Source organism: Oncorhynchus gorbuscha, linkage group LG23, assembly GCF_021184085.1.
Source record: "Oncorhynchus gorbuscha isolate QuinsamMale2020 ecotype Even-year linkage group LG23, OgorEven_v1.0, whole genome shotgun sequence".
Lineage (NCBI taxonomy): Eukaryota > Metazoa > Chordata > Actinopteri > Salmoniformes > Salmonidae > Oncorhynchus > Oncorhynchus gorbuscha.
The window spans coordinates 60,143,154-60,161,855 of NC_060195.1; the positions used below are offsets into that span (position 1 = coordinate 60,143,154).

Genomic DNA, 18,702 nt, shown 5'->3' on the forward strand with positions numbered 1-18,702 from the left:
TTTAATTGAATGTTGGGGAAAAGTTAAACAAAGCTCAATTGAAAGCCTGTCTTTTCCGTTTCTGTAATGGCAATCCAAGAATCAGGGAGAAACATGAATATGATACTGCAATGATATCCTGTTCATATCCTGTTCATTCAAATAGCATCTGCAGGTCAAGGTGTTCTCTCTAAAAAAGAAGCTACTTCAACATGAGGGGTGGAATGAATGCATGTAACAAGTCCGTCTGTGGTGAGAAGAGCAGGTTTCTAGTACTACTTTCCCTGCACCATTTATCAGAATCGGCTGACACTGTGATCTCAAGCACAAAGAATCAATCCAAGAGAGAATAATTAAAGGAATTGTACAGTACAATCCCAAGGAAATGACTGAAGGAAAGCAAGCAAAACATCTCTCTCTCTCTCTCTCTCTCTCTCTCTCGCTCGCTCTCTCTCTCTCTCTCTCGCTCTCTCTCTATTGCTCTCTCGCTGTGAGACAGAAATAATAGAGTGAACGGGAGGAAGCAGGTCAGGGAGGGCAGATGATTTAGTGGTGGAGTTAGACTAAAAGAGAGAGGGGAATAGAGAGATGGATGAGAGGAAGCAGCCCGAGGTGTCCATAGAGATTGAAGGGTTTATAGTGGGTGGCGAAAACAAAGCTGTGTGTTTGCAGTGGGTGATGCCCAGAGGAGCATGGGGAGAGGTATCAACAGTGTCACTGGGAAAAAGGAGGGCGAGTGATAGAAAGAGAAGAATGACAGAGAACGGGGGGGGAGAGGAAGGGACGGAGGAGAAATGATGGCGAACAATGGGGAGAGAAAAAGGGAGAGAGTGCTAAACAGAGATGGTGGAGGAATGATTGAGAAGAGGGGAGAGAGGTAGGGAAACATGATGAGATGGATTTAACTCCCAGTGAAAAGTGATGGGAGGACAGGAAATGTGAGGACATAGAATAGATCATTCTGCCACTGAAAGAGATGGGACAAAGAATATGAATAGATGTCATCGTCGCCACTCTCAAAATGTGACCGATAAAGGCAGGACCCCAACTCAGAACTGCAAAGTCAGGCTAATCTAAAGAAATCATGAGACCATCTCACCATTTTGAGCGTCTCATTTGTGGGATATCCACAGGACTTTCCTTTAATCACGCAGCACAGCATTCGACCACGTCAAAAACTATGTTCATGTCCAAAAGACATGGACTTCAGCCCTCTGCACCTCTGAACATGTTATTTGTCCGAAAGATAATCATTTGGATACAGGAATATAACTGTCCCCCTATGTTGATGCACAGATGCCATATTGCGTTATCCAAAGGATTATCTTTGTGACAAATAAAAGGGGCGTATACTGTGGGATTCATCTTTGGTTTTGACATACAGGTAACTGCCAAAATAATGGAACCACTTGTGTAAATGAGGGATACAAAGTAAAATGAAAGCAGGTGCTTTCACAGAGGTGTGGTTCCTGAGTTATTAAGGAATTAACATCCCATCATGCTCATGTATAAAAATGCTGGACAGGCCATTATTTTGGCAAATATATTTTGGTTACCATGGCTATGCCCCCATCCACAGGGCACGAGTGGTCACTGAATGGTTTGATAAGCATGAAAACTACGTAAACCATGTGCCATGGCCATTTTAGTCTTCAAATCTCAACACAATTGAACACTTATGGAAGTTTCTAGAGTGGTACCTGAGACAGCGTTTTCAACAAAACCCCAAATGATGGAATTTCTCGTGGAAGAATGATATCGCATCCCTCCAATAGAGTTCCAGACATTTGTAGAATCTATGCCAAGATGCATTGAAGCTGTTCTGTCTCGTGGTGGCCCAACGCCCTATAAAGACACTATGTTGGCGTTTCCTTTATTTTGGCAGTTACCTGTATATCTCTGTATGGTGGAAAACTCTTATTTTCGTCTGTTATTTTTTACACTCTCTTTCATTCCTAATACCAGTTTTTCATCAACACACACATAAAGACACACTTTTTTTTTTTATTCCACACCACAATCAGTAGTCTCACTGTTGGTAGCAACAGGTGCCTGTTCCCTGAGTAAAACCCAGTAGAGTGCCTCTCACTTCTTGTTACTGTAATGATGGAAAAATGCACTCTTCGCTTTGATCCAGAACCAATGCTGTTGCTGTCTGTGATGGAAACACTCACTGAGCATGGTGGGCTTTTATCAGAGCTGACTTTCTTTAATCATGTCTTTCATCATCGAAGCGAAACAATGGTTATTTTGTGATTCATTTTTTTCCCCGACACAAAGCCACTATTATGATAAACCATTCTAAAAAGCAGCATGTGTGCATACTTATATGCCCATGAAAGTGCCATACAATTCCTAATAATGGCACCAGAGCATTGGTGCATTATTTCTCTGGATGCTACAGTACCTTATTCCACCAAGCGAGGAAGAGCTCATTACTGAACAATATTTCCCGTCATGCCAAGAACACTGTGTCATTGAGAGAGAAAGAGGAGTGAGAGAGAGAGAGAGAGAGAGAGAGAGAGAGGCAGGGGAAGAGAGAGATATAAAGAGAGAAGGAAAGAGGGAAGAAGAGCGAGAGAGACAGAGACAGAGAGAGCGAAAGAGAGGATGCTGAGCATTTCCCTCGGGAGTGTTTCTTCTTGAGGAGACTTTCAGAGAGTAAGAGTGATGATTGCTGATTTGACACGGCGTATGCAGCGAGGGAAGGACAAGCGGAGATAAACAGTGTTTGTAAACACAAAGTAGCCAGAACAAAAGAAGAAGAAAAAGCAGGACAGAAACACACCGCCAGAGGACGGCTTGGAGAAGTATACACGCACCTAAAGCTATAGAGATCGTCTCACATGTTGAGTTATCTGTTATCTGTGATTATAGGAAACAAACAAAGAGGATCTTTCCGTATGTTTTTCTAAGCTCATACTAACCCTCCTCATAACTCCACGCATGTAAATACTCCAATTTTGCCAAAGAGTTCTGAAACCTTCTTGTTAAGGCTTGACTAATTTGTTTTTTATCTGTTTCTGTCCAGAATCAAGTGCTGGCGAGAAGAATGCAAGGAAACGCCCCTAATGGAATGGAATAGTACAATGGCTGCATTGAGGAAAAACGACAACCCTCCTTTTCAACCAGAATCCCACCACTAGGCTGTATTAAAGCAGTCGAGGGTACTGAATTAATGTCAAGCGTCTCGTGGAGGCAGCATCATGCTGCACCGCTGGAAGTAGCTGGAGGACCACCCATGGAGATTCCGCCTTCTCGACGTTCTCAATGCTCCTAACACACACCAAGTAAACAGAAATGCCTTCAAAGGTCAGCTGCTTATACTTGTTGACGGTCGTTTGCTGGGCTAGCGCTCTCTGGTACCTGAGTCTGTCCCGTCCCTCCACCTCCTACGTGGGCCAGCTGTCCATCCCCATCCGCCAGAAGACCAAGCTCACCAAGAACGTGACCTTCAGCAATATACGGACTCGGCCGCTCAACCCGCACTCCTTCGACTTTGTCATCAACGAGCCCAAGAAGTGTGAGACGGAGGCACCTTTCTTAGTCATCCTGATCAGCACCACCCACAAGGAGTTTGATGCACGTCAAGCGATTCGAGAGACGTGGGGCGACGAGAGCACGTTCGGCGATGACGTTCGCGTCCTCACACTCTTCCTGCTTGGGTGGAACACGGATCCGGTGCTCAACCAGATGGTGGAACAGGAGAGCCAGATCTTCCACGATGTCGTGGTGGAGGACTTCATAGACTCCTACCACAACCTCACCCTCAAGACCCTGATGGGCATGCGCTGGGTGGCCACCTTCTGCCCCAAGGCACAGTACGTCCTCAAGACGGACTCGGACATCTACGTCAACATGGAGAACCTGGTCTACAACCTCCTCAAGCCCGCCAGCAAGCCGCGGAGACGCTACTTCACGGGCTACGTCATCAACGGAGGTCCGATCAGAGACATGCGCAGTAAGTGGTACATGCCCAGAGACCTTTACCCTGAGACTAAGTACCCGCCTTTCTGCTCGGGCACTGGGTACGTGTTCTCGGCGGATGTGGCCGAGCTCATCTACAAGACGTCCCTGCACACCAGACTGCTTCACCTGGAGGATGTGTACGTGGGGCTGTGCCTTCGTAAACTGGGCATCCACCCCTTCCAGAACAGTGGCTTCAACCACTGGAAGATGGCCTACAGTCTGTGCCGCTACAGACGGGTCGTAACGGTCCACCAGATCTCCCCGGAGGAGATGCACCGCATCTGGAATGACATGACCAGCAAGAAACACCTCAAGTGTTAATCAGCTACCTACAGTTAGTGCCAATGTGAAGAGGCCCTGAAATCTTCATCTTCTTCTTCTTCTTCTTTATTGCTTCTTCTCTTCCTCCTCCTCTGCCCCTTCTACCTCTTCCCATCTCTGCTTTTCTTTGTCACTGTACAGCACATGACCCTGAGGGAGCAGTACTGTAACAATAACCATCTGGCCGTTTGCATAGTCTAAGTGGCGCTTCGCTAAATGCCTCTTTATCAGACCAAGGTTTCTCTCTGCTTTTGTAACTCCTGCGTTCTCCCCCTATTAATGAGTTTAAAGGCCACAGTTTAGAAAATAAAATGATTCTGTATATTTTCTGAAATATGTTTGATTAAAAAATCCACTCTATGAAAATCAAATAATGTCCCATGCAACAGTATACCATTTGCACCATATGTTGTTTATGAGATGAAATCACTAAAACACAGAGGTAGAAGCTTAGCAGTGGGACAGAATTGGCTCAGATGCTATTAGGCTAATCTATGTAGGCAATGCTGCTAATTTCCAGAAAAAGTCTGGCCCTATTACTGAAGTAGTAGGGATGATAAGAAATACCAAGATATACAACCTATGTAAACGTTCTGCTGTCAGTTAGGTTGATAATGAATGTCCACTCTTAATTTCCAGTCTTTGTATATTTAATAAAGATGTATTTGTGGGATGCACTGTTTTGGTACCGCAACAGATGTTGTCATAGTGAAAAGACCATGATAAGTTCACAATAGACATAGATTGAGTGTTCATTGGAATGATCTAAGATCGTTAGAACAGGAGACTAACAGTTCAATGGACCTACTGTGTGACACGACGGACATACATGCCTCTGCAATTGAGTTGTAATATACTGTTTTAAAGATCAAACCTATTTTCTTACTATGGATCTGGAGTCCTTTGTATTGTACTAGGTAGAGAATGACTTCATTTCTTGGACACCCGTATTTCTTATGGGACGGTACAAATGGCGATATAACGCCATTAACCACATGCATTCCCCGGTGAATGTTATTCCATCTGTATGTGAGGCGCAATTCTTTTTCCCCCGCTCTTTAAGCCGCGCGGTGACGAGACAGACGGCAGAGTGTTATATTTTCTATTACTTGAAACCAGAGGGACGACACGACCAACGGCTGCATTACATTAAAGACGTGTTTCATTTGAGAGTCTATTCCCTTTTTTCCTACGTATTTGGGATATTTTTTAAAAGTCTGTCATTTATTATGTGTGATGCTAATAAGAGGACCGTTTATAATAGTGTTGAATTATTCAATGGGTTTTTATTTCAATACATGCAGTGGACTGACAAATACCTATTTATACCTGAATTAAGGACTTCAGCTTTACCCAAGTCCCTCTCTGTAGTTGCAGTGTGTCAGGTAATGAATTGGAGACATGTTCGGCGCTCATTAAGATTGCCTATCAACACAACTCTCTGTGTAAAGCTGTCAACACGCCATGAACAACTACTCAGAGAAATGCCTTCATGCTATGACTCTGAACTACTCAGCTGAATGCTCAAGATTTACATTTGCTCATCTGTAGAGGTGTGTGTGTGTTTTGATCTTTCAATTTGGGTCCCCATTAGCCAACGCCACATGGGTCCAACACATACATTACAGACACTTAAAAACATGAACATGTAGTGTGTGTGTGTGTAGTGTGTGCATTTATCAGTAACATATACACATCAGTACATATAGTACACACAAAAAGTAGGTCACATGGGGTGTGTGTGTGTGTGTGTGTGTGTGTGTGTGGTGTGTGTGTGTGTGTGTGTGTGTGTGTGTGTGTGTGTGTGTGTGTGTGTGTGTGTGTGTGTGTGTGCGTGCGTGCGTGCGTGCGTGCGTGCGTGCGTGCGTGCGTGCGTGCGTGCGTGCGTGCGTGCGTGCGTGCGTGCGTGCGTGCGTGTGTGATGTATGAATAGAGCTCCAGTAATTGGTTCTTCCTATCGGTGAGAACAGGTTTGTCAGATGCAGACAGGTGTGTGTGTGGCGGAGGTGAGAACACTTTGAAACACAAGTTTACCAACATGGCTCCTGGGAGCTGCTAGGAGCCTCTAGGGAGTTCGATAGATTCTATATAGAACAAAAGGGGATTCTCAACAGTATATATGTTGAACACACAACGACACACTGTGGTAAAACATTTACAGTGTTCTCACAAGTAATATGGACTTGAAATCTTTGGGGACAGACACATCTCTATGTCCTAACTGATTTCCTCAAGATAGGAATATTCCCAGATGCTGTTCTGGTTGAAAATCTATTCGGTTAACTTGTGATCAACTTGAAACCCCTTGAAATGTAATTGGACTTTTAGTACTGTAGATTCTAAATGGTGTTTTGATGGCTTTGCTCCATCCTAAATGCATCCACTTTACTACGTGTTACCTTCATTCCCAGAGCTTGTTCAGTCGTATGACCATTTAGCTGACGGTTTTCTATTAAATGACTCAACAGGTGACACATTCACTATATGACTCATTTTGTGTTCCTTAGATTGCAGTTATATTTTCAGTGTTGTGCAACAAACGGAACCATTGGGAATAACATACTGTAGCACTGGAAGACATGGGAGACATGGGAGACATGGAGACATGGAGACATGGGAGACATGGAAGACATGGAAGACATGGGAGACATGGGAGACATGGGAGACATGGGAGACATGGAGACATGGGAGACATGGGAGACATGGGAGACATGGGAGACATGGGAGACATGGGAGACATGGAGACATGGGAGACATGGAGACATGGAGACATGGGAGACATGGAAGACATGGGAGACATGGGAGACATGGAAGACATGGGAGACATGGGAGACATGGAGACATGGGGACATGGAGACATGGGAGACATGGGAGACATGGGGACATGGAGACATGGGAGACATGGGAGACATGGAGACATGGGAGACATGGGAGACATGGAGACATGGGAGACATGGGAGACATGGAGACATGGGAGACATGGAGACATGGGAGACATGGAAGACATGGGAGACATGGGAGACATGGGAGACATGGAGACATGGGAGACATGGGAGACATGGAGACATGGGAGACATGGGAGACATGGAGACATGGGAGACATGGGAGACATGGGAGACATGGAGACATGGGAGACATGGAGACATGGGAGACATGGAAGACATGGGAGACATGGGAGACATGGGAGACATGGGGACATGGAGACATGGAGACATGGGAGACATGGGGACATGGAGACATGGGAGACATGGGAGACATGGGGGCATCAGCCACACAGACAGAGAAGGCAAACTGCTGAGTTGACAGATAACGGTAGTTCTGGTGAGTCTATGAAGTTCATTCATTTGTGTGTTTATCGCAATGGGACCTAGGCCAAAAATATATATATTTCGGAAAATAAAGAGATACAAGTTTCTTAGTAAACTTTTATCACATTCCAAGTGCATTTAAGTCAAAAACTGAACCAGATAAAAATGAGCATCCCAAGTTTTAAAAATCTGGTACCAATCTGAGGGCAGCATGAACCATCTGCCATGGTAGCAAAGGGCTCTTTCAGATGAGGGCTCACTGAAAGCAGCTGGCCACACAATCGTTTTTATTTTCGGTGATGCTATTGTGTCACTGGATTCTCTCTGAATATGCAATGGGATTATGGAGTGTTGCTTTTGGTTGGTGCTGTTCAGTGGGAGAAATATGCATAGGGATGTTCTGCATCTGTTTCACAGAGGGGGTGGGTCTAATAGGGAGAAGTTATCTAGGTTACTCATTGTGACCTGTTTTGTGTTGAGCCTGTGGTCTGTGTGTATGGGAGCATACACAAGGGGGGGGGGACATTTTTATTCTAGTACCAATCTCCTAGGAGACAAGCTCCCCCGTGAAGCAGAAAAAATGAGCTGATTATGCGGATTTCAAAATCCAAAGTTTTTTCCGCATCTGCCAATCATCTATCTCCTCTGGAACTGTCTTGCACAGCTGTGTGCCGTGCTGTATGTGAGCAGGCCTGTCGGTGCGTGCCTGTAGGCCTACACATGCCAAAGCAATACTCCACCACATGGGTAAATACCACAACTCAATCCTCAGTGCTGAGTAGTTCCAAACATCTATTGACGCGGTCTTGTACTCTGGAGAGGGCACAGTGTATTTGGCTGTTGGTGACATTTTCTTATTACTTAGAACTGACTTAACGGTCAGAATTTGGTGCAGTGCCGCAATGATCGTCTCACATGTTTTTAATCTTTGTCACAGTTGCTGGATTTTAAAAGTGTGATAAATATGCATGAAACAAAAGGCGATTTGTTTGGATCGGAAGGTTTTGGTATTTTATTTGCATTGCCCCCCTGCAAATCCGATCCATCGGAATACTTACAAGAGAGGCGAGCAGAGAGACAAGCTGGGTTTGTGTTCTTGTGTCAGCTATCTTTTACTTCATTGAACCACAACGATAATATCATGCCTGTCACTGCAGTTTTTAAGGAAGGGATTTTGTCTGCCTCGTTTTTCAAGCAACACTTTATATTTGCCCCAAGACGATTTGTGATGGCAGTACGTCAAATCACATGCAGACATTTCCTCAGACATCCCTAAAGCTAATGCAATACGTCGTTCATGGAGACCCTGACTGCTTTGAACATTCAGTATAGTCCAATAGTTAGAGGATAAAAACGTAATATTCCTGGCTCACTAAAGACGTGTCGTCAAAGCACACAATCAACTCTGACTCATACTGAGTCAACTCTGACTCATACTGAGTCAACTCTGACTCATACCGAATCAGCTCTGACTGATACCGAATCAACTCATACCGAATCAACTCGGACTCATACCGAATCAACTCTGACTCACACCGAATCAACTCCGACTCATACTGAATCAACTCCGACTCATACTGAATCAAATTCCGACTCAGACTGAATCAACTCCGACTCATACTGAATCAACTCCGACTCATACTGAATCAACTCCGACTCATACTGAATCAACTCCGACTCATACTGAATCAAATTCCGACTCATACTGAATCAACTCCGACTCATACTGAATCAACTCTGACTCATACTGAATCAACTCCGACTCATACTGAATCAACTCCGACTCATACTGCTCATACTGCTCAGTTGACATTCATTCCCTCTCTTTCTGTTCTCTACGCCACAAGTCTGCATCGCTATCTCTATCTGTATCTATCTCCGTCTCTGTCTCTGTCTCTTTCGCTCTCTGTCCTTCTATCCATTTAGTTGAACAACCCCACATTCACTTTCCTAAAAGTGATTAGATTACAATCTTAAAAAGACGGCCCTGTATGCATCACATCCTTTTTGGCCACTTCAACAGCTTCAACTATTTGCGTAATAGTATTCACCCCATTTCATTTAGTCCAAGACCGAGACGCCATTTGCAAACCACCAACCAGCAAAATAAAAAAAACATGACATTAATATTGAATTCTTCCTTAAGAGACTTCCCTTGCCGTGGTGGATAGACAGGATTCAGCCCTATGTGAATTATGCTCTGTCATACATAACAGATGGATGGGATTTAAATGGGCCGCATACATCAGCCAGAGACTAGGAGGAGCGCTGTGACACCCAAGGAAACAGAGGAATGCTCCTGTGATAAATGAACTCTTTAAAGTGCAGAATGAACCCATTCTGTTAGACGTGATGGAGATGGGCTGTGAGCGAGGCCTACTCCACCTTCCTCCTTGTCTGACTCCGTTCATTGTTATGCATTGGAAAGTAGCTGACTCGTATTTATGGTTAGCGCCTCCCACCGCCTCAGACGAGGCAGCCCTGCTTTATTTGATTGTGCGAGGCGAGGCGGTCGTGCCCGTGGAGGTGACGACCATAAATACCTGATGGGATTCCTAAAGAGGGTGATTCAGACCACCGCTGATGCTAAATAGACCAGGTACCACACTGAAGCACACCGTGTCAAGGCAAGTCCATTACAGAAACCATCCTAAAGCCAGCAGCACTCCATTGCTTAACATTAACATGCCGTTATACCCCAAAACATCGCCTGTGACAGAAACAGTAATAGGTTACTTGTGTCACAAGGAAGGTATTATGTTTCGGATGCCTCCCATGTCTCTTCTGTCTCCTTCCCCCAAACCACAAAGAAGATATTGAGAAATACCCGACCTGAAGTCCCCTTGTGATAATAGACATTCTATAAGGTAAGCCTGCCGCTTACAACACCCTGTTTCGAGGCCATGTCAAGTATTGTACCATGGTGAATCACAGTGTTTATGTGGTGTTGTCTCAGTGGGACTGATAGGGGTCAAGGCTGTGTTCCTCTGTTCTCCCGACCATGACAGACTCAGCAGTGTTCACAGCAGCATACCTAACCCATCCGGACAGCTAGGAGGGTTCCTCTAGTCTACACTAGCCCAGCCTAGAGACTCAGCCCTGGGATAGCTCTGGGCAATCCTAGCTTTATGAATCATACAGTATACAACATCTGGGTATTAAACTGCAGTCACGTGTCGGATCACAATCGTATCCCACCGGTTGTCTGGGCTAGTTGGGACGTATTGCATTCCAAAGGATTCATCATTCATCACAATTATTTTTAACATCCATTGCTGTTGTTATTGTTGCCAAAGGGAGATTGTAATTGATAAGCTTTTAACGAACTTTGTAGTTGCTTTTGATACATTTCTGCTGACACTTTAATGATCTCAGTAGTAATTCACAATATTTGACCAGGAAGCGAATAAATGGATGAATCACTCAACGTGTTGACAGGTGATTTGATTTAGGATGTTGATATAAGACCGGATTGGTTCAGAATACAGTAGTGCTTTAGAGTAGGAGTTCAGCAGAACTTGTACGATGTTGACGTCTCACTATCGCCTCAGGCTAGTCTCAATATGCAAGACACATGACAAGAAGAGCTTAAAAATACTTATCATCATGATCAATTGCTGCATTGAAGTCATTCCTCTCAAACTGCTCTTTCCATAAGCCCCATTGATACAATATCCCCAAGCCTGATCTGTCAGATGTTCTTTAAGATTGGTGTCTTTCAAGTTTTTAACTTTTATCTACAGAGTTCTTAAATACCATTAATAATAATTAAAACCCAGTTAAGTGGTCGGGCGCTGCGGTAAAAGAAAGATAAAAGTGGAAATTGAATTTCTCAGACGATCATTAACAGAGGCCTGTGTTGAGCAGATGAGATGCAGGGAGCTGAGGAGGAGAATTAGGTGGCTCATTTGGGAGGCAATTAATCTCTATTGAAATCTCTTCCATCTCCGTCCTGCTCTTCACTTCGCTCTCTTATTCACCTGACCTACATCCCAGGATGCAATGCTGGCAATCCAGCAGCAAACACGCCTTAGTACTGAGCAGGGCAATGGAGCTCTGTAGGAAAGAGGGAGAAGACGGAGGAAGGGATGGAGGGAGGATTATATCAAACCCTCCTTTCTATCTCACTTTTGTCATGTAAGGAGTGCATCTCAGAGAGTCAGTGTGTTTTAGCTTTAAGACTGAGGTGACACGGGCTAGATGGATCTCTCTCTCTCTCCCTCTCCCTTTGTCTCTCTCACTCACGTTTTGGTGATGCTGTGGTTGTCACTTTCTCAGTTTCCCAGTCACAGTCACCCTCCAGTCACCCCCAGTCACCCTCCTGTGACTTTCCCAGTCACAGGAGGGTAATCTGATAACCCAGGGCTTGAACTCAGTGTGACAATCTGTTTTCTCTCTCTCTCTTCGTTTTCCTCATCTCTATCCCTCTCCTGTTTCCATTTTTTCCCCTATAAGGCTCCCTCAATCGTCCGCACACAGAGAGAAATCCCCAGCAGATGCCTGTGAAGCTGTTGACAGATTGCATCACAGAGGACGGGACAATACTTTGTGTGTGTCGGCTTCAGACAGCCTGAACAGCTTGGAAAACACAGCAGGGCTATTTCTGGGAAAGCTATGCGCGGGAGAGCAGGCATTTCTGTCAGCAGAGATTTTCATTGAGTTTCAATGAAGAATGAAGAATTCATTGTTTTTTATTCAACGGCCCTCCTAAACCAATCTCTAGAGAGTGCTTTAAGGAAGAGCCGGTCTGAAAAATCATCACATATGCTGCATATAGTCCTAATAATATTATAAGCCTCCGCACAGCATGCTTATAGTCAAAAGCATGTCAATTATGCTTCCTACTTCCTACACAAGAGTTCCTATTTCCTATTCCCTACCTCCTTGTTTTTGTTCCTATACTTCCTCTAGGCCACCATAATTGTTTTCTAATCCTACTGGGAAAGATGCCCTCAGAGACAACAGTTTCATCTCATCTGCAAATAGAAACAAATAAAGCGAATCCAATCAATATCTATTAGATGTGGCACTTACTTCGCCTGCGATACTTTGTAGCTTTGTGGGAATGAAAAGATAACGCCGATTCCAAGGTAATTTAATCAGCCCGAATAGTGCCGTCAATTTCTGTTGGATTAAATGTGACCCCTTTGAGACGAATGCATTTGTTTCTTTCCTTCCCTATCGAATGATAATGACGGCACTTGATTCATTGAAAAAGGAACCAAATCTCCATGTGACGCAGTCTAAAAAGAGGATTTATTTACCTCACCTGTTTGATTTCATGTGTTTGGAAATGTGACGCAGTCTAAAAAGAGGATTTATTTACCTCACCTGTTTGATTTCATGTGTTTGGAAATGTGACGCAGTCTAGAAAGAGGATTTATTTACCTCACCTGTTTGATTTCATGTGTTTGGAAATGTGACGCAGTCTAAAAAGAGGATTTATTTACCTCACCTGTTTGATTTCATGTGTTTGGAAATGTGACGCAGTCTAAAAAGAGGATTTATTTACCTCACCTGTTTGATTTCATGTGTTTGGAAATGTGACGCAGTCTAGAAAGAGGATTTATTTACCTCACCTGTTTGATTTCATGTGTTTGGAAATGTGACGCAGTCTAAAAAGAGGATTTATTTACCTCACCTGTTTGATTTCATGTGTTTGGAAGGGCTGGTGATTCAGCTGTGTATTTACCTGTGTAGGAAAGGGAGGTACGCAGCAACAGCAAGTGGACGAGGGATGTAATTGACTGACAAAGAAATATTCCCCTCTCACTTTCTAAACTTTATCATCCCTATTTATGTCTCTTTACTATATCTCCCTTATATAGATATGTGTAAGCCCTGATCTGTGAACAGTATTTGTCTTTATCTGATCACTGTCATTATCAGTTCCAAGCTCAACTGACTGCAATCTAACATCTGAAGATCAGCTCTCAGATCAGCATGCTCATATTGTCACAGTGTAGTTCCACCTGTATGGGATGTTTCGGCTAGACGCATACAACTGTCCAAAAGATTAATAGCTGGCTGTGTCATTTTTCATTTCAAGGGGATTTGGCCCAAGGTTATGATGTTTCTTCAACTTAAGAGGAAATAAAATATGTGTGTGTGTGTGAGAGCGAGCGAGAGAGAGAGAGAGAGAGAGAGAGAGAGAGAGAGAGAGAGAGAGAGAGAGAGAGAGAGAGAGAGAGAGAGAGAGAGAGAGAGAGAGAGAGCAGGTGTTTTATATGCAGACAGGGATGTGGCTGTGAGGACAGAAAGAAACATGAAAGAAAAATAGCTTCCACCATCTGTTCATCAGTCTCCTGTCCAAAACCCAAAAGTAACAAGGGTATTTCAGAGAGAGAGCGAGAGAGGGGGGGGGGGGTTGGACAGTGATGGATCTTTGGTCCAAATCAAAACAAATCAAATTTATTTATATAGCCCTTCGTACATCAGCTGATATCTCAAAGTGCTGTACAGAAACCCAGCCTAAAACCCCAAACAGCAAGCGATGCAGGTGTAGAAGCACGGTGGCTAGGAAAAACTCCTTAGGAAGGCCAAAACCTAGGAAGAAACCTTGAGAGGAACCAGGCTATGTGGGGTGGCCAGTCCTCTTCTGGTTGTGCCGGGTGGAGATTATAGCAGAACATGGCCAAGATGTTCAAATGTTCATAAATGACCAGCATGGTCAAATAATAATAAGGCAGAACAGTTGAAACTGGAGCAGCAGCACGGCCAGGTGGACTGGGGACAGCAAGGAGTCATCATGTCAGGTAGTCCTGGGGCATGGTCCTAGGGCTCAGGTCCTCCGAGAGAGAGAAAGAAAGAGAGAAGGAGAGAATTAGAGAACGCACACTTAGATTCACACAGGACACCGAATAGGACAGGAGAAGTACTCCAGATATAACAAACTGACCCTAGCCCCCCGACACATAAACTACTGCAGCATAAATACTGGAGGCTGAGACAGGAGGGGTCAGGAGACACTGTGGCCCCATCCGAGGACACCACCGGACAGGGCCAAACAGGAAGGATATAACCCCACCCACTTTGCCAAAGCACAGCCCTCACACCACTAGAAGGATATCTTCAACCACCAACTTACCATCCTGAGACAAGGCTGAGTATAGCCCACAAAGATCTCCGCCACGGCACAACCCAAGGGGGGGGGGGCGCCAAACCAGACAGGATGACCACATCAGTGAATCAACCCACTCAGGTGACGCACCCCCCCCCAGGGACGGCATGAGAGAGCCCCAGTAAGCCAGTGACTCAGCCCCTGTAATAGGGTTAGAGGCAGAGAATCCCAGTGGAAAGAGGGGAACCGGCCAGGCAGAGACAGCAAGGGTGGTTCGTTGCTCCAGAGCCTTTCCGTTCACCTTCCCGCTCCTGGGCCAGACTACACTCAATCATATGACCCACTGAAGAGATGAGTCTTCAGTAAAGACTTAAAGGTTGAGACCGAGTTTGCGTCTCTGACATGGGTAGGCAGACCGTTCCATAAAAATGGAGCTCTATAAGAGAAAGCCCTGCCTCCAGCTGTTTGCTTAGAAATTCTAGGGACAATTAGGAGGCCTGCGTCTTGTGACCGTAGCGTACGTGTAGATATGTACGGCAGGACCAAATCAGAGAGATAGGTAGGAGCAAGCCCATGTAATGCTTTGTAGGTTAGCAGTAAAACCTTGAAATCAGCCCTTGCTTTGACAGGAAGACAGTGTAGAGAGGCTAGCACTGGAGTAATATGATCAATTTTTTTGGTTATAGACAGGATTCTAGCAGCCGTATTTAGCACTAACTGAAGTTTATTCAGTGCTTTATCCGGGTAGCCGGAAAGTAGAGCATTGCAGTAGTCTAACCTAGAAGTGACAAAAGCATGGATTAATTTTTCTGCATCATTTTTGGACGGAAAGTTTCTGATTTTTGCAATGTTACGTAGATGGAAAAAAGCTGTCCTTGAAATGGTCTTGATATGTTCTTCAAAAGAGAGATCAGGGTCCAGAGTAACGCCGAGGTCCTTCACAGTATTATTTGAGACGACTGTACAACCATTAAGATTAATTAAGTCTAGAGCTTCATGTTCCTCGGTGTCCACATCCACAAGGACTTAACATGGTCCTCTCACACCCCTCCCCCTCGGGAGGATGAAAATATTTGGCATGGCCCCTCAGATCTTCATAAAGTTCTACAGCTTCACATTCGAGAGCATATTGACTAGCTGCATCACCGCTCGGTATGGTAACTGCACCGCAGTCGATCCTAAGGCGCTACAGAGGGTGGTGTTGATGGCCCAGTACATCACTGGAGCTGAGCCCCCTGCCATCCCATGACCTCTATACCAGGCAGTGTCAGAGGAAGGCCCAGGAAAATTGTGAAAGACCCCAGCCACCCAAGCCATAGACCGTTCTCTCTGCAACCACACAGCAAGCGGTACCAGAGCACCATGTCTTGGACCAAAAGGCTCCTGAACAGCTTCTACCCCCAAGCCATACATTTTTTTTTTACCTTTACTTAAGTAGGCATGTCAGTTAAGAACAAATTCTTATTTACAATCATGGCCTACACCAGCCAAACCCGGGTGACGCTGGGACAATTGTGCGCCGCCCTAAGGGACTCCCAATCATGGCCGGTTGTGATACAGTTTGGATTCAAACCAGGGTGTCTGTAGTGATGCCCCTAGCACTGAGATGCAGTGCCTTAGACCGCTGCACCCCTCGGGAGGCCATAAGACGACTGAACAGTTTATCGACTGGCTACCCGGACAATTGAATTCACCCTTTTTTTTGCACTGACACTCTGCTTACACAGACCCTCACTACATACGCTCCCAAAGAAACACACACTTTACACATACACTGCTGCTACTCTGTTTATTATCTATCCTGATTGCCCCTACCTACATGTGTCACGGCTCAGGAGAAGACCCCGATGCAGGCAGTTTGAAGTGACAAACGTTTATTACAAAAACAGGGGGAAGGCAAAACAACAGGTCAAGGGCAGGCAGAGGTCAGAAATCCAGGGCAGTGTCACAAGGTATAGAATGGCAGGCAGGCTCAGGGCAGGCAGAATGGTCAAAACCGGGGAAAGTAAAAAATAAAATGAATAAGGACTAGGGGGGACAGGAGACCAGTAAATCCACTGGTAGGCATGACATGACGAACTTGCAACAGACAAACAGAGAACACAGGTATAAATACCCATGGGGAAGATGGGCGACACCTGGAGGGGGGTGGAGACAAGCACAAAGACAGGTAAAACAGATCAGGGTGTGACAACATGTACGTATTACTCGGTACCCCTTGTAGATATCCACGTTATTGTTATTTATTGTGTTAGTATCTCATATTAGCAGGTTTTGTTACTCTTTTTAACTCTGCATTGTTGGGAAAGGTCTCGTAAGTAAGCTGTAAAGTCTACACGTGTTGTATTCGGCTCTTGTGACAAATAACATGAGATTTGTTTAGATTTAATATGGGTTAGAAGAGCTAAAGTAAAAGTGCAATATCAAAAATACCAGTTTGGACAAACACAAGGTCAGTGATTACATAACTTTGGGTGTTAGTCATCTAACCTTTCCTTTCCAATCCATTTAATTTACCCGTCCCGGCTTCTCTGCTGGGGAAGATAATGGGAAAATGTAATTAAGGCGATTGGCAGTGGGCTCTTGTCACAGGGGGATTGTGGGGGATATGGCTTCTGTGGGCTGATGGGGAGATAATCTGGGATAGGATAATGGCCAAAGGGAGAATAGCACTGAGGCTCTTTATGGCAGTAATAATCAGTACCTCGACTGGCACTGCGAGGTGAGACACACACACAAGCATGCACACGCACACAAACAAACACACGCAGGGGCGGACACACACACACAGGGCTGAATGATATCAGTGTCAGCTGAAAGGCTCCCTCCTGGAGTTGTATTGACTCAAAACACTTAGAGGGGCTCTACACTTACCCAATCATGACAAATCACTGTTCCCAATGTCTGGCTGTCACACCTGAGGGGACTGTAAATGACAGCTCAGAGCAAGGAAGGGAACAGCCCTTCTGCAACTCATAATGGACCAATCATGTGTTCTGCTTTATCGTATTGTTCCTCCTTTGTGTTACTTTGTTGCTGTACTACTTTATTTCAGTGCACTGTATGTCTCAAGTGCTGCGATTGGCGGATGCTTGTGTCGTGCGGTTGTTTCAGCCTGCTAATTTGAATGCTTGTATTGTTGCTCTGGGTGATGAGTGTCTGCTTAGTGACTGAGATGTCATGTGCATGTCGATGTAATGTACTTCAGTAGGCTTCGTCTTGTTGCTTCTATTGGAATGTATCAGGATAAAGGTAAGACCCAGACCGCGTCGAAGTAACAATGTGTCTTACAGCAACAGGGGCAAAGGTACAGGATGACAGGCAGGTTCAGGCTCAGGTGAGACAGAGGTCGATCCTCCAGAGATGGGGCAAAGGTACAGGACGGCAGGCAGGCAGAGTGGTCAGGCGGGCAGGCTCAGGGTCAGCACAGGCAAGGGTCTTTCTTTCCTGTGGCGGTCCTCATGAGAGCCAGTTACATCATAGCCCTTGATGGTTTTTGCGACTGCAGTTGAAGAAACTTTCAAAGTTCTTGAAATATTCCGAATTGACTGACCTTCATGTCTTAAAGTAATGATGGACTGTTGTTTATCTTTGCTTATTTGAGCTGTTCTTGCTATAATATGGACTTGGTCTTTTGCCAAATCTTCTGTATACCATCCCTACCTTGTCACAGCACAACAGCACAACTGATTGGCTCAAATGCATCGAAAGGAAAGAAATTACACAAATTAACTTTTAACAGGGCACACGTTGTTAATTTAAATTCATTCCAGGTGACTACCTCATGAAGCTGGTTGAGAGAATGTCAAGAGTGTGGAAAGCTGTCTTCAAGGCAAAGGGTGGCTACTTTGAAGAATATCAAATATAAAACACATATTGACTTGTTTAACACTTTGTTGGTTACTACATGATTCCATGTGTGTTATTTCATAGTTTTGATGTCTTTATTATTCTACAATGTAGAAAATAGTCAAAATAATGAACAACCCTGGAATGAGTTGGTGTCCAAACTTTTTATTATTTCAATTCATAGGATTCATACAATATTTTACAGATATATTTTTT

General features: G+C 44.6%; 1 protein-coding gene across 5 annotated transcripts in view; it reads left to right on the forward strand.

The window, feature by feature from the left end:
- LOC124011412 (beta-1,3-galactosyltransferase 1-like) overlaps nt 1-5,439 on the forward strand; it is a 126,632-nt gene extending 121,193 nt beyond the window's left edge. For 4 of the 5 annotated variants that reach the window (XM_046324764.1, XM_046324767.1, XM_046324766.1 and 1 more), the window contains one exon: nt 3,011-5,439. In XM_046324764.1, the coding sequence (XP_046180720.1) occupies nt 3,280-4,269 (990 nt within the window). In that variant the 5' untranslated portion in view covers nt 3,011-3,279 and the 3' untranslated portion in view covers nt 4,270-5,439. Of the gene's footprint in view, nt 1-1,765; nt 2,790-3,010 lie in introns of those variants that run through there. The other variant, XM_046324768.1, reaches the window with a different exon arrangement.
- Nucleotides 5,440-18,702: the final 13,263 nt, after the last annotated feature.